The 16859-nt window shown below is 38.2% G+C and overlaps 1 protein-coding gene across 1 annotated transcript in view; it reads right to left on the reverse strand.

Annotated features, from left to right (window-relative positions):
- The window catches only part of SLC2A13 (solute carrier family 2 member 13), a 352860-nt gene that overhangs the window by 189964 nt on the left and 146037 nt on the right, over nt 1-16859 (reverse strand). The window contains exon 4 of the mRNA XM_026502097.4: nt 9176-9284. Coding sequence (XP_026357882.1) covers nt 9176-9284 — 109 coding nt within the window. The remainder of the gene's footprint in view (nt 1-9175; nt 9285-16859) is intronic.

Here is a 16859-nt window from a genome sequence, read left to right on the forward strand (position 1 = left end):
ATAGAAAAGATATAAAAGATATTAAGGAAGTAAAATGGAGGAAGTTGCAATGGTTGAATTTGGAAGGGTTGGTTTCCATATATAGTCTTGGGCACCCACTGGTCATACTCTTCATTGCAATGGGGATGATAAGAGAGGCAGGACTGGGAAGTGGCAGGCATTCATCTTGTACATGAAGGGAAATGACGGGCATTCATCTTGTACATGAAGAGACTGGTGAGAGTAGGATATCCAAGTAAAAACGTCCAGCAGTTGGATACAATTGTGTATCTCAGCAGCTCTGATCTGGAAATGTAGATGAGGTCATCTCTCACATAGATGGTCACCAAAACCATGAGAGTGGACAAAATCTCCAGCAGAGGTGTAAGCCCTGATGATAAGGATGATAAGAGAGGCAGGACTGGGAAGTGGCAGGCATTCATCTTGTACAACAGGGAAATGGTAGGCATTCATCTTGTACATAAAGAGACTGGTGAGAGTAGGATATCCAAGTAAAAATGTCCAGCAGTTGGATACAATTGTGTATCTCAGAGCAGTTCCAATCTGGAAATGTAGATGAGGTCATCTCTCACACAGATGGTCATCAAAACCATGAGAGTGGATAAAATCTCCAGGAGAGCTGTAAGCCAAGGTCTAGGGAGGACTGACATTAAGGGGCAAAAGGAGTACGCAAAGTCAGGAAGGAGAGTCGAGATGAAATGTTGTGATGTGCCAAGAAAGGAAAAATTTTTAAAAGAACCATGGCCACGTGACGAGAGCCTGGACACCTGCCTCGCTGACAGGATGACAAACGTGAGTGGGGAAAGAAGAATCGAGTCGGCTAACATCATCTGACCACCTTGTATATGGCAGGCATTTTGCTGCCTCATTTCTTCTTCAAAGCAACTTTTCAAGACAGGTAACAGCATATCCTTTTAAAGATGAAGGGAAAAGACCAAAGTTCCCTGAGGATGGGCTAAGTCATATTGTGTTATCTCTAGTCCCTGGCAGAGTGCCCCCCCACTGATTTGCTTAAAAAACGAATAAAGTGAACATTTCTACAATTTTAAAATAGTCTACATGGAATTAACCAGATTGGTTATTCTCAAATTCACGTGTGATTTGGGGGACGAGGTTTTGCTTTATGGACACAGCAAGCCTATTTCCCAGGGCACAGCCCCAGATTTCACGTTGCTGTTTCAACTCATTCACAGCATCTCTATTTCTTCTATTTACCTTTCAGCAAAACATGAGTCAGAGAAAGGGGAGGCAAGGAACTCATGTTTTTACATTACCAAAGATGTCCTGGGGAACCCAGAATCTTAGTTGTTGATACTTTAGCAAACCATGGAGATTAATCTCCATTAATTGCCACAGAACCTTAAATTCACATCTGATTCAGAAAGGATGCAAAAGGATATGACAATCTTTTGATGTAAACCACAAGTCATGCCACATGGGGTATACTTAGCCAGATTCTCCCACCTCTGAAGGAGGCGTTATTAGCTCTGATCATTCAAAGGTCATTGAGGTCTTTTCTCCCTGACTTAAGATAAAAAGAACATATATAATACTGAAGTGGACAACACTCCGACCACATCTATGAATTAGAAGAAAAACACTATTATGATTCCTTTCTATATTCTGAAAATAGAGAAATGCATGAAAGAAGGATATTATAACAATTTTCTATCTACAGAGGATTTCTCAAATCCTGGATTAATGGGTGAGGGCCAAAGAGGATGCGTTAACTGTGGAATGTCCCTGCTTTCCACAGATTCCCTGGAATTCACAAAATGCAGCACACAGCAGAAACGAAGCTAGCATGGACTCCGTTCCTCCCATGGGTCTGAACCATATACACTACTCTCGTCTAACCACTGTAAGAACTGCAGGAGGCATTTTCCTGGTTTCCAGATCACTGAGACTCAGAAGTTAAAGCAGCATGGGGAGTTTACACAGCAAGTGTGCTAGGTTTGGATTCAAATTCAGATCTAACATCAAATGTTGTGTTAATATTTGGTATACCACCTTTCTGGCCAGAAAACAACTCCATATAAAGAAATTTTAATAATATAACAAAAAGTCATTTATATATGCTCTCTTCATGTTCCAGGTAAAACTAATCTATTTTCTGTGTTCCTACAACATATTAATTTGGCTTTTATGCTGCATTGTAAGTATTTATGTCTAACTGCTCAGTAGAATACAGACTTCTTAATGACAAGAATTACAGTTTCCAAATATTTGAAGCTCTATCAACAATATAGTAAATGTTGGTTGAAGGAATAAAGGAATACTTTAGCAGATGTAGTTTTAAGATTCCTGGGACAGGACAAAAATATTTGTGAATTATACTAAAAATACCTCCAAAACATAATATTCAAGGAGATATATTCTCATCACTTCTTACGAAACTCTCATTTTATTACTTACTTTTTGTATGGTTAGTGACCTTTTTTCACTAAACATCAATTTGCTATAACCATGGAAAGATACTAAGAAAGTCCATAACCATACTCCATAAACCTATTTTTACACATATTTGAAGACAGAGAAAGATTTTAAACAGATGCTCCTCATGTCCTGCCCTTTAGGCTCTTGGCCCCTCTCTGAATTCCCCTGTTGTTATCATGGAAACTCACTGTACAATCCTACAGTTTCTAGTTAAACTCCCTGTGTCTCTCTACTTCAGTCCCAGGAGCTCTGGCCCCAGGAGAGATTGCTCAGGGAACCCCAGAATGACTGCAGGCATGATGCTTATACTGAGGGACTGGGAATGGTGAAGAAATACTCTTGGAATAGTTCTGAAGCACATTCTATACTATTCCTCAGCAGGACTGAGCTCTAACTGCTGACTGAGATCAGCTGCTTAACCAGCACAGCCTTCACAGCATCTCTGACCCTACCACACTTTCCCTGCTCTCTTATTCATGCTTCTTGGTTTCATCCCCCCAAATCCCCTGCATCCAATTCTTTGTCTTGGGGCCTGTTTTGGGGAACTCAAACTAAGATAGGTGTGCAACATATACACAGGGAAATGGAAAGCAATGAGGAACACTAGAAAGCCATTCTGTTTAGAGCGTCACCTGATGAGAATGCTTTGCTCTATACGGTAAGATAGTGATCTGTCACCAAAAATGGCCTTAGACTTCAGAGGTCGAAGTTGCATCCTTTCCCTTGTACAGGATTTCAGAGCCCAGTGAAGTTCACTGGGCTTAAGCCTACCCTTACAACATTATGGAAGCCATAGAAAGTTCTCTTACATCAGGTTGTAGGTTTGCTACACAATCTTGGGGCAAAGAAGTACTGTCAACTATAACCAAGATTGTCCTTCTAAAAAAAAAATATATACTGTGCAAATAAATACGTGGTCTTAATATATAAGAAGCTAAGCATCCAGGACAATGACTGGCATGTGGTAAGCATTAATCAATCTTCCAAAAGTTATGTCAACAAAATACATTTTTCTTTTTAGACTAAAACTGATCTCCTGCAGTCTGATAACTTTTCATCCAAGAAAGTTTTGAAGGATTTCAAACACAAATGTTTTAGCTTCCACTTTACTTAAAACTCCATTTTTTTTCTCATTCAAATGTACATTATAGTTCACTTTCATCTACTTCACTTGATAGGTAATTAGAATGAAGGCGAGTAACTGGCACGCCTAAACTCCCACCACGGAGACAGATTTTAAAACCAATTCTCTCTTGATTCCTGGGTCAATATGTTTCCCAACACATTAAACTCATCTTTCGAAGGAGTGAACCATGAACCTTAACTATATTCTCATCGACTCAATCCCTTTCATCCAATGAACACAAATGACTACAAATACACACATCCTGAAACTCCAACGAGGTAAGCATACTATCATTCAACAACTTTTCTGGATTATGTGTGGAGTCCTACTGAGGAGGCAGAGGGAGGAGAAGGCTCACATTAGGGAACAGATGCTTTGGTTCATTCATCCTGCCTGCTGAAGATCGCAGAGAGCAAACCCTCACCTCTGGTTCAGATTTACAGCAGGAGAATGCATCAATCCTTATTGTTTTCTTCTTATTTCTTGTCACTTTTATTTTTCTCTACATTTACCACCATCTGGCCATGTCTGCTTGTTGTGCCATGTTTCCTGACTGCATGAAAACTTTTTTATCCTAGGAGAACTTCTTGAGGCTAAAATATGAGAATGGAACACATTTGGAAATACTGCCCTTATGAAATTAATTAAATACAATTAACAAATATCAACGACTCATCCAACCATCAGGCTGGCTTGTCCAGGAACTCTAGATCAGGGTATGAAGCAAAGGCCTAACTGGGTACCAACAGATTACAGAATCTGATGAGCTTTATGATTCTTGAGATGGATGCCACTTACTAGCACACAATCATTTCACTTTTTTTTTTTTTTTTAATCCTTGGATGGTATTGAGTTCCACTAACTCAGATTTCTTACCTTACATCACCCCCAAACAAGCTTTAAACAGTCAACTCTGGGCATTTCAGGTGTTCTACAACTAGAGCAGTTCATGTGATAAGGAGTCATAAACCGGGATTCCATCGTCAGTGCTAAAACTTATTAAACGACAAGAGACAAGTCACTACACTTGTTAAGTCTTAGCTTCCTTAGCTAGAGAATAAACAGAAGAACTGCCATGCCTATTTGACAGGATTTTAACAAAGATCAAGAAAGATAATGTCTATAAAAATACTTTATAGTGTTACATACATAAAGCAGTAAAAAGGTTTGTTATCATGACCGTAATGCATAATTACACCACTAGAGGGGCTAACGGTATTGTCCCTTTTTTTTTTTTTTTTTCTTTTCTGTTAATATTTAAGTGAGTTAATACATGTTACAGTAGTATCCGGTATTTAATGTTCAGTAACATTATTGAGGTCATTAACATTATTATTATAAGGACATATTTTCCAAAGGTCTTTATTATCTCTTGTAAATAGGACAGAAGAAGGGATCACCTGGAGATTAAGGTAATGCAGTTACGGAAGTAAGAGTGACTGCCTGTCCAATATAAATGCCTATCTCCCACCCCTACTTTAAGTTAATAGAAAAGGGAAGAGTAGGAAGAGATACATCTGGGAACCCTAATCTAAGAGAGGAACAGCTTAAAAGTAGACGACTGGCACAGAGTACCCTAAAGAAATTTGTTCGAATCCTCACAATCCTTTTTACCTGAAGCTGATTCAGAAGCTTAAATTTCTGAATTTCCTTCTCCTCTTTACTACTGATCTTCTGTGTAACCTTAAAGTGAGCCATTTAACCACTTAGTCTTCTCTGGTAAAAATCTGATTAACTTCCATCTGTCCAAGATGGACTGATACATGTTCACCAGAATGTATCAAGATACAGCTTATTATAAGTTCCTCAAAAGAAGAAAGATGCTATCAGACCTCCACAGAAACACGTGTTTATCTTGTTTTTCTTACTTCCTCTCCCTTTCTCCCTCCCGCTCACATATAAACACATCTTGGCTGTGGTAATGATAATGTGGGAAGGGTTCCAGGATAAGTAGTCATCAGATACAATTTGTTAGATGGAAAATGGAAAGTTTTTGACTTTATGAGTAGAGTTTAGAATAGATCACAATGAGAATTTCTTAAGAGAGTGTCCATCACTTCATCATCAATCTCATCTATCACCCCTCTCCTCTTTAATCACACGTGGAAATATTTTATTGGTCCGTGACATACAGTCCCATAGTATCAACACTTTTATATCAGGAAAGCTAGTACTCCATTTGCTCTGTTCTCTCTCTCCTGTGAAAAGAGAATAAACTATTCAGCATGTCTGAAATTATAAAGTGATTAAAGTCATTAGAAAATTGCTTCTTCTAAGAGTTAAATGTGGTGTCTAAAGTATGTTATACTTTCACAATCTTAGAAGTCCTCTGGTTAGGAGCTTAGGATATAAATCTAAGTTATCATACAAACAAAAATACTTAGACATATACACACATGCAATATTTTTTTCATGGTAGAGGATGTGAAAATTAAATATTCCAAGAAGAAAATCTATTTCCTTGACTAAGATAGGATACTAAATAGGTCAAGGAGACAGAAACAAAAATCCTATGAGGGAAAAGAAAGAAACCTAAACATGGTAAGATCATCTAATACAATTGTAAGGATGATTTATCTTTCAATATTTTTCCATATGATCTTTCTATGAACTTTTCTTGGTAAGAAATAGAATTCAAAATACCTCATATTTCATGCTCACACAAACTTTGGGGTGAAAGATGGGTTTTGCAAAAAGATTTCAACTTCTACAGATTATTAGGTTTCGGCTGTGAATACAGAAGAGCACTACCTACTTTATTTCCCACTTAGCCAGGAAGAAGCTGGAAAGAAAGAGTAGGAGTAAAGAAGTACACACAATGGAATAACCATAAAAACTGAACCCCAAATTAACAAAATGACATTTTTAAAATAAGAAAAAAATGCAATTAATATCTACCAAAAACAACAAAAAATAAACTATTAGACTCTAATTAAATTATTTTAAATTAGAAAATGTATGATAATATTTACTGAATCTTAAGAATGGAAAAAAATAAATGCGCACACACCAATGTTACAGACTAGAGCGAGTAGAAGAAAATACATTGTATATGAGCCCCAGATCAGTCATCTCCATCCAGATGATGACAGCAGTGCAGGCTATTATAATGAAAGACTTGTACTAAATTTCATGGGCTTAAAATATGAATGTTTGAAATTGGGTATTATGAATAACCAACAGTTATTTGTCAGAGGTATTGAATCACTTAAGCGTCTAACCCTCTAACCTTCAGACATTAAGGTGTCACATTAATTTCCTTAGGGAGCTGCCCAGCTGTTTTGCATCATGTAGAAGCAATCTAAATCTACCCATCATTTACCTTGTTTTATTCTTCCTGCTTTCCAGGTTAATACTCAACTGCAAGCAAAAGCTGTAGGACAACACTACCTATATTATGTACAGTTTGTGTTAAGCAAAGCACATAATTAACTACCATAAATCTTAGGAATATCCAAATTCTTATGCCCATACCCCTTGATCTCACTGTGAGAAGACTGAGTATTTGGACAAATGAACGCCTTATTAAAATCTGGAAACCTTCATCAGCACAGCTTACATGAGATACCTATAAATGGACTATAACAGTGATTTCCACTAGGACACACTGGCCCTATGCACTACCCATCCATGGCAGTTGGTTCTGTTTGTGATGTTCTATAGGAATGCAAAAAGTACAAGAAAAATTCATTTTGTCAAATTTAAATGCCTAGAAAAGGGCAGAACAAACAAAAAAAGATTTCCAGAAACGGAGAACATATTTTAAATTAGGTTGATAAAACAGATATTCACATAGGGTATTACTGCATTGCATTATTTGAAAACATGGTGTTAGCCTTCTTACAATTCTGTTCCATCACCACACTTAGGATGGTGGACACAGAACAGTCATGGTATCCACATCCAGAAACCAAACAAACATGCTACGTACTCCACTGACAGGCCGTTATAGAGCTGATAAAGGTGATGAAAAATGAAAGTACTTATTAGAGGGAAGGAGGAGAGGACCAAATATTAAAAATGTAATCCAGGAAGTTAAAGTCGATGATTAAAAATCAAATTCACAGGGGTGCCTGGGTGGCTCAGTGGGTTAAGCATCTGACTCTTGATTTCAGCTCACGTCATGATCTCAGGGTTGTGAGATCAAGAACTGCGTTGGGCTCCATGCTCAGCGAGGAGTCTGTTGGAGACTCTGTCTCTCCCTCTGCCCTTCCACTGGCTCACACATGCACGCTCACAAGCTCTCTCTCTGTCTCAAGTAAATAAATAAATCTTTAAAGTGGAGTTTCTTAACAAATCCTGATTTAGGGGGCGCCTGGGTAGCGCAGTCGTTAAGCGTCTGCCTTCGGCTCAGGGCGTGATCCCGGGGTTCTGGGATCGAGTCCCACATCGGGCTCCTCTGCTGGGAGCCTGCTTCTTCCTCTCCCACTCCCCTGCTGTGTTCCCTCTCTCCCTGGCTGTCTCTCTGTCACATAAAAAAAAAAAAAAAAACAAAAAAAAAAAAACAAAAAAAAACAAATCCTGATTTAATCTAATGGATCACTGGACCCTAAACACTATTTCTAATAATTATTTTAACTAATTCACACTTCTCAAATGATCACTAAGTTATCAGAGCCCAAATAACTTCAAAGGAAAATATCAAGAGTCCTAGACACAAATGTTTTACCAAGTAAAATTGAATTTTACATAATTTATATTTTTTGATGAATAATTTTAACCAATAGATAGCAGGAAGAAACTTCTAAGATTTAGCAGACTTTCACCCAACAACTCATGACAATAAGCAAAACTCACAACTTTTCTCTAACAACCCACATTCTATTACCTAGGATCTTAAAAGTCTATTCTGTGGAGCACTGGAATAATCCTACATAGCCCTTATCACAATCTGAAATTTTACATTAAACTGTGAATTTATTTAATGTGTTTCTCCCACCAGCCTATATATGCTGTGAGGCCAAGAAGCATGTCTACTTTATTCACTTCTGTGGGTCTTGTATAAAATAGGCCATCAAAAATGGGTTTAATGTTGAATGAATGAAACACGGTACAACCCCTACTATCCATCCTTCTCACCCCCAACCCCCATACAACTTTGGAAATTAGTCTGACAACTAGAAAGCGGGAAACTTTTGTGTCTTCCCCACTGCGCTGTTCCCACTCTATTTCTGGCCCACTGTACTCTGGTGGTAATAAACACCTGCTATTAATGTTCTTATCGCATTGCATTGTAAGTGACTGCCCCACACACTGGTTATCTGTGTGCCCATTTATCTCTGACAATGCCAGGTGATTCCCTTGTTTCACTTTCTGACCAGCATCAAGAAATAGCTTATGAAAATGATACATTCATTAGCTCAGAATATAAGGAAGTACTGGACGGCATATAAAAAAAAATTTTATGAAATCAAGTAAAGCCAATAAAGTATAACAAAATAAATCATCTCCTCCTAAGTCACACATTGGTAGGATTAAAAATTGTAAAGTATCTTCCAAAAGGAGGATCCTACACAATTAATATAACAAATCACCAAAACTCCTATTCTTTTTTGCCATGTAAAATAATTCCTTCACAATCTTTTCAGTAAAAAGCCAGAAAGAAATACATACATGATGGTGTTAATGCCTGAGAGCTGTTGGAACATTTGTAGACCACAACCCACAATTAAAGCTCGGCGAGTTGGGGGATAACTCAGCATTCTGCAGATCACAGGTCCAGCTTTTTTAAAAAAAAGAAAGAAAAAGAAGGACACATCTATTATTTTCAGCTCCCATAGTAATTATTCCCATTAGGATCAATTTTCCCCAAATCTCTGTGAAATCAACATGACAGGGCATTGTAAAACGGAACACATAAACGTTTACAGAAATCTGGGCACAATCTATTTTCTAAAACAGATTAGTATACATTAGAGTTCAAACTGTAAAAGCAACGAGAAACAATTCAAGTTAAAGCAATTTACGGGTACTGGAAGACCTACATAATTGGAACCGTCAGAAATTATTCTCCCTTATATCCCTACAAACTGCATTAACTACTCTTCTTTTCCCACTTCCTTGGCAATTAATAATTATTCAAAATCCACTCAATGTGGGGACTACCTACAAAGTCACTGGCAAATTGCTTTAATCGACCAAAAGAATGGCATTCATTAAAAACAATTAAACAAGGAACAGAATTCATTCCAATTTATTTGACTTAGGTAACAAAATTCACTCCAATCTATTCAATTAAAGTTAAGGAATTTGGGCATGATCTAGGACTTGGTTATGGTTTATATTATTCATAGATGTTATCCAAAAAGATAACAAAAGAAGTCTATTTTATATAGGGGTGTATACACATACATATACACAGACACACGTACACACAACACATATACATATTGTTATTTCTAGATTTTGAATAGTTCCCTAAGTGGCATTCAATGATCATTTCAAAATATAAATGGGCTTTCAAAATGGTACAGATGCCTTGGTCTCTATATCAGAACTCTAGATCAATTCTGGACAGCTGTAGGTATGAACCACTGAGGCCTTAAGTAAAGTGCCCCTTAGGTTCTCAGAAGTGCTTCAATTACACCTTTACCTTAGCTTTAAGAGGCATTCTATGCAGTGTCCTTGATGGGGCCAGAGGTGACTCCCCAGGACCTATGGCATTCCTGCTGTTAGAAGAGATGGCCTGGGATCACTGGGATGTTAACTGCTTAATTAGAGGCATTCTTCCTGGAGGCTAAGTTTCATTAGTGAACCCTAAACCAAGTCAAGTTTAAAATCCAAGGACATTTTACCATTTCAGGAACCTTTTAGAAATCTAATATTCTAGTTCACAAAAATGGAATAAAATATGCTATTGTCTCGGCAATAAAAGTTAACATCGAGCCAGGGTGTTAATTAGAACTGAAAATTATAGGAATGAGAATATACATCTCTACATGGGTATGATTAAAATCATATGAAGACTTGATTTACTGCAAATGATTCTGTTCTGAATTGGTAAAGACAGGGACACGGATAGAGAAGCATTTATGGTCATTTAAAGCTTAATGCAGTGACAACCCATTTAGAAAGCAGGGAGAGAGTACTGTAAATGCCAACTGTTTTAGATTCAAGTAAAGCAGTATTAAAACCCAGTCCATCAGAAATGCTGTGTAAAATAGGCAGCTATCTGTAAGTGAGCCACAACATAAAAAACATACACAGCATCATAAAAAGTTCTACTGATTTCCATAAATCAAAAAATCTAAATGAGAACGATTATCATTTACTTTGTGTACCATGGAAAATTTAGAAGAACAATGACAACAAAACAAAAACAAATAAAACACCTTCTTCAAAAAGCTTTTAGTAACCTCCACAGATAAGAAATTGGCCTTCCGCAAAGAATCTATTACAATCTGTGGGCAGCTGCATCTATTTTCATCTGTTCCATGATTTGATGGACAGATTACCTAATAATGATTTTGGAGGGCAGAAAAATAAAGAGAAAATGAAAACAAATTAGGATTAAAGTTTGACTTGCTAAAATACCAAGAGATATACTATTGTATAAACATCACATATATACATCCTGGTTTTTAAAATTCCGAGTTTTTAACCTTCTCTTGGTTTTGATTTCCTATTAAAAACAAACAATAGCAGTTCTGTTATTGGACTGGCTTTTTAAAAATATACAGATAAATTTCGGTCACAGTAGCTGCACATCTGATTATGCATAAATAAAATGAAAGAACTTCCTTTCATTAAAATCATAAACTTAGCTTTATTAGGCAGTAAAACTGACTTTAACAAATGCAAACTATCATTAATTTTTATTTCACAGAAGCTATGAAGCAGAAGAAAAATAACAAATATATTAATTGGCTGAATGTTTGTAAGTGAAAATTTAAAATGTCATGCTCTACTTATTACATTTCTTTTGATTTCTGTAATTAAAAACATTTAGTGTATACAAACATTTCACACGTAATTTTTAAAAAGATATTTATGTCTTTGAGACACAAATTCCCACAAAATAAAACATAAAGCCTTTAAACAACCTAAGTAGATAAGAAATATGGGGCTCAAAATATAACATGTACTAAAACAATAGATGCAAGAACCAAAAATGGTTTCATCTTTTCCTTCATTCCAAACACCTCATACTAAATAACTTTCACAATGGTTGTCCAAGTGTGGCGGGTACTCTAGTGGCAGGGATGCAAAGGACAGTCCTACAAGTTCAGCCATTCCTGTTAATAGCTGTCTGTGAGCTAAGCCTAGAGACATTTCTCTGGGTACAATTAAAAATGCACTAGAACACACTTTATATAAAATCCCAGCTCTTGATTTCTATTTCCAGCCAAGATGGAGTAATAGTTACCAGATTTACCTCCAGTATGAAACCAACTATAAAGCCATGAAAAATGTAGGAGACAATAGTTCTCATGACAATGGATAACAGGCAATGAAGGATAAAATGAATCTGAGATTCAGGAAACGAAAGAGGTGAACCCTACAACAACTGTCCAAGTTGCTTCAAAAAAAGTTTCCAGGGGGCAATACAAGGAGGGGAAGCTAGGCACACTCTGGTGGTCTACTTGAATTGAAAAGATAGAGCTCAGGATCCAGGGACACCAAGGTGGCTAGAGCTGAGGCAGAGTGCCAGAGTGGACAGAGAGGACAGAGAGATCTGCAGTCCTTCTTGGGTATTCCACTGAGTGGATATGTGTGAGGAAACTACTCAAGGCAGGAGAAAGAGCCACAGAAGGAGATTAAAGATATCAATCTGGGACCTGTTTGTACCAACCAGAGGGAAAAACTTGAAAGGATAAGGAGGAATAAGCAAAAGGGTCTTACCTCAGTAATGGTATAAATTTTGTCCTAGATTGAACACTGCTTGGGTACCATCTAAAACAGCTTAAAAATCAAGACCCCACTGCTTCCAAGTAATTGAATAGCATCCCAGAAAAAAGTTCAGCAGTAAGATAAAATGTATAATGTCTAGCACACAATAAAAAATTATCAGGCATGCAAAAAAGGCAGGAAAATAAGACTTGTGACAATAAAGAGATTAATTTGTCAAGAGGACATAACAAACCTAAATGTCTTGCACCTAATAAGAGCTTCAAAATATATGAAACAAAAATTGATATTACTGCAAGGGGAAATAGAAAAACCCATAATTTTACACAAATGTTCCATCACCTCCTTTTCCATAACTCATAGAATATGTAGGCTGAAAATCAGCAAAGGTAGAGAAGACTTCAACAACACAGTCAACAAGCTTGACCTGACATTTAAATATCACTCTACTGACCAAGAGCAGAATACAGAATTCTTTTTAACAGTAAATGAAGGGTAAATGTCTTGTAATATTTACCAAGTTAGATTATATTCTCAGCTCTAAAACCAGTCTCAATTATTTTAGAAAGATTTAAGTCATACAAAGAATGTTCTCCGACCATCATGAAATTAATATAGAATTCAACAACTGGAAGATAACTGGAAAATTCCCTCCAATTTGGAAACTAAATACCACATTTCCATGGGTCAAAGAAATAATGGGAAATTAGAAAGTATTTGAACTGAAAGAGTATGAAAACACAGCATATGAAAATTTGTGGAAAGGAGCTAAAACGAAACAGAGGAAAATTTATAGCAATGATCTTGGATTCCACTTTACAAAACCAGAAAAAGAGGGACAAATGAAACCCAAAATAAACAAGATAAAAAGAATAAAAAGCAGAATGGAAATCCATGACATAGATAAAAAAGACAGTTGAGGGGAAAAAAAAAAAAATCAATGAAACCAAAAGCCAGTTCTTTGAAAATATCAATAAACTTTGAGCCACACTGTGGTAGGCTGGGTAACAGCCCCTCAATAGATACGCATATGTACTAATCCTTAAAACTTGTTAATATTACCTTAGATGGCATAAAAGGACTTCGCAGATATAATTAAATTAAGGATTCTGACATGGAAAGATTATCCTGGATTATTTTGGATTTGGCCCTAAATGCAATCACATATATTCCTATGAGGAAGGCAAAGGGAGATTCAGGAGAGAATAGAAGGCAACATGACTACGAATGCAAAGACTGGACCAACGTAGCCATATGCCAAGAAATACCAGCTCCCACCAGAGCTGGGAAAAGCAAAAAGCATATTGTCCCCTGAGAGCCTCTGGAGGGAGCATGGCTCTGCCAACACCTTGGTTTCAACCCAGTGAAACGAATTTCAAATGTGTGGCCACCAGACTGTGAGAATAAATTTCTACTGTTTTTTTAAGCTACCGAGTTTGTAGGATTTTTTACAGCAGCCATAGGAAATTAATACACAGTTCGATCAGAAAAAAAAAAAAAGTTACCAATATCACGAGTAAGAGAAGTGAAATTGATATAGATTCTACAGACATTTTAAAAAATAAAAAAGGAGTATTATGAACAACTTTATGGCATTAAATTCAACATTTTAGATACAATACGCAATCCCCTAAAAGACAGAATCTTTCAAAGCTAACTCAACAAATAGCCTGAACATACTATAACCTATTAAAAATACGAAGTTTGTAATTAAAAATTTTCTCCCAAGTCTCAACGGTTTGACAGAAAGCAGAGTGGCAGTTGCCTGTAGAGGGAAGAGTTATGGAGTGGCACAACACAAAGTTTTTGAGGGGTACAGATATATATGTTCACTATCTTGACTGGGGTGACAGCTTCACAGCGTACACAACTGTCAACAAACATACCAAATTATAACCCTTAACTATGTACCATTTATTGTATGTAAACTGTACCTCACCAGAGCTGCTAACACACACACACACACACACACACACACACACACACACACACACACACACATCTTCGCAAATAAAGAAACTCTAGGTGTCAACAGGGCTGACATGGTGAAATAGTTGGTAAGGAAAAAATTCCAATATTTGAAGACCATAACCTTCACTTAAGTGAAGGGCACAAAGGAGTTACTAGTTAGAAGCAATGATTCTATCTGATTACACTGGGCTGATAAGGTCAGCGGCAAGATGACCCTGTGAGGACCGGCAAGCATGCAGGACCCTTGGAGTCTCTACGAGGCTTTCCTTGCGTTCATTCTCCCCTTTCTGTTTTACTTATTTATGGATTTTACCATGTACCAAAGAAAACATAAGGAAGAAGCCGTAGAACATATTATGACTAATGAATTACAAGAGGTAAACTGTAGGCGGCTTCCTCACTGTTGACAGTCTTCACAGACCAAATTCTTTGTTATAAGAAAAGATGTTCTGCGGAGAAAAGCAGGTCCCTCACTGGGAGCAGGATAATCACTGCTCAGCTTCAAATATTACCCTCGCTGCTCCCCAGTTTGGGGCCTACGACTGGGCTACAATCAAGCTGAGCAAGGACCCAATAGCACAGTCCTCCGTCCTGTCCTCACGCGCTGGAGGACGCAGTTCTCATGCCCCACGGGCCTTCAGGAAGGAGAGGTGTGTCAGCCACAGTGACACCAATATATCAATGAGGATTTCAAGGCATCTGCTCAAATCTCAATGGATTTTCTAATATTTCAATAGCTCTTCATGCCTTAGGAACCGATTTTCACCATCAAAGGAGTCCTAAGTAGGTAAGTGCATTTGGTGTTAATGAGTAAAGGAAACACAGAGGGATCAGATGACTTTCCCAAGGTCACAAACCAACAAGCATGTAGAACTGGGACTCGAGCTACCTTCTCGTTCATGCCATAAAGGACAAGACATTGTATATGCAGAATTCAGTGGATTTTTCTCGGCATAAAAAAATAACTGTGAACAGCATCACAAAACACAAAACATGCACTTTCAAACTACAATTATAGACACACTGTGCTCATTACACTAATCCCTCAGACTCCTCTTTCTCTCTCTTTTAGGGCCTCACTTGCCACTGTCCCCAGCCTTAATTCCAGAGTTATTGGTTTCAGAACATTCATTTCACTCTACTCAGAAATTTCACCATACCCATCTCCAGGGAGTTGAGCAGCATTTACAAATACTTAGGAAAACGGACCACACTGGTTTCATGACAATTTCAGTGTGTTGGAGGAGCAGGCCCTTCGTGCTCCTGGGGGGAGCCCTTCGTGCATTTCCAGTTGGCTCCAAATTATAGTCTCACAACGCCCATTTCAAGCAGTCTTCTTCCTTGGACTTCTGTTCCCTCCTGCCTCTCTGACCAAGTACTCTCTAGCCCATGTATTATGCCTGAAGCCCCTACTGGGAGCCTGCACTGTGCTAGGAACAAACCCCAGGAGGCCCTGCCCGGGAGGAGCTCCTGATATTGGGCTGGGGAGGGAGTCATGCACAGAAGTAAGCTACTGCACAGTAGCTTCAGTGCTCTAACAGGTACACGTAAACTACGAGACTCTGGCCTCGGGAAGGACCCAGAAAAGGCATGCCAGCTCAGGTACATATAAAACAGAAGTCACCATTCCTCACTTCAAACTTGCTCTTCACCCTGCGTTACCTAATTTTTTGCAGTTAATTAGGATCAAAAACGTGGCACTTGGCTATTCACTTCCTCTTCCTCCTTTCCATACCCAGCGAGTTGCTGAGTTGTAATGAAAATTAATGTATGTATGCCTGTCTTCTTTCCACAAAACATCAGAAACTTTTATTTTTGCATCTGCACCCTATGTGGCTCCCCAGGTCTCTGCTGTCCCTCTGGACTCTCAGCCAACTTGTGAGTGAGACTGCACACAGACCAGGGATGAAATTCCAGCTCCAGCCCTTGACCCCTGGGAGTTTTTCAGCAGGGTATTCAACCCCATTAAGCCTCTAAGTGAGTATACTAGTAGCCCTTGCCATTATGAGGATCAGAGATAACAAACTTCCTGGCATACAGTAGGTGTGATGGCTCATTTGATGTGTCAGCTTGACTGGGTCACAGGGTGACCAGATATTTAGTAAACATTATTTCTGGGTGTGTCTATAAGGGTGTTTCTGAATAAGATGAACATCTGAATCAGCAGACTGAGTAAAGCAGACTGCCCTCCCCAGAGTAGGAGGGCATCATCCCATCCACTGAGGGTCTGAACAGAACAAAAAGAGGACAAAGAGTTTGTTCTCTCAGCCCACCTATTTGACTTGGGACATTGGTCTTCTCCTGCCCCCAGGCTGGGTCTTCCATCATCACTCCCCTGGGCGTGCAGCGTGCAGATGGCAGATTATGCTCTCTTCTCAGCCCCCATAACCATGTGAGCCCATTCCTCATAATAAATTGATCTTCCTCCCTCTCTCTCTCTCTCTCTCTCTCTCTCTCTCACACACACACACACACACAC

The sequence above is a fragment of the Ursus arctos genome, unplaced genomic scaffold (genome assembly GCF_023065955.2).
Source record: "Ursus arctos isolate Adak ecotype North America unplaced genomic scaffold, UrsArc2.0 scaffold_26, whole genome shotgun sequence".
NCBI lineage: Eukaryota > Metazoa > Chordata > Mammalia > Carnivora > Ursidae > Ursus > Ursus arctos.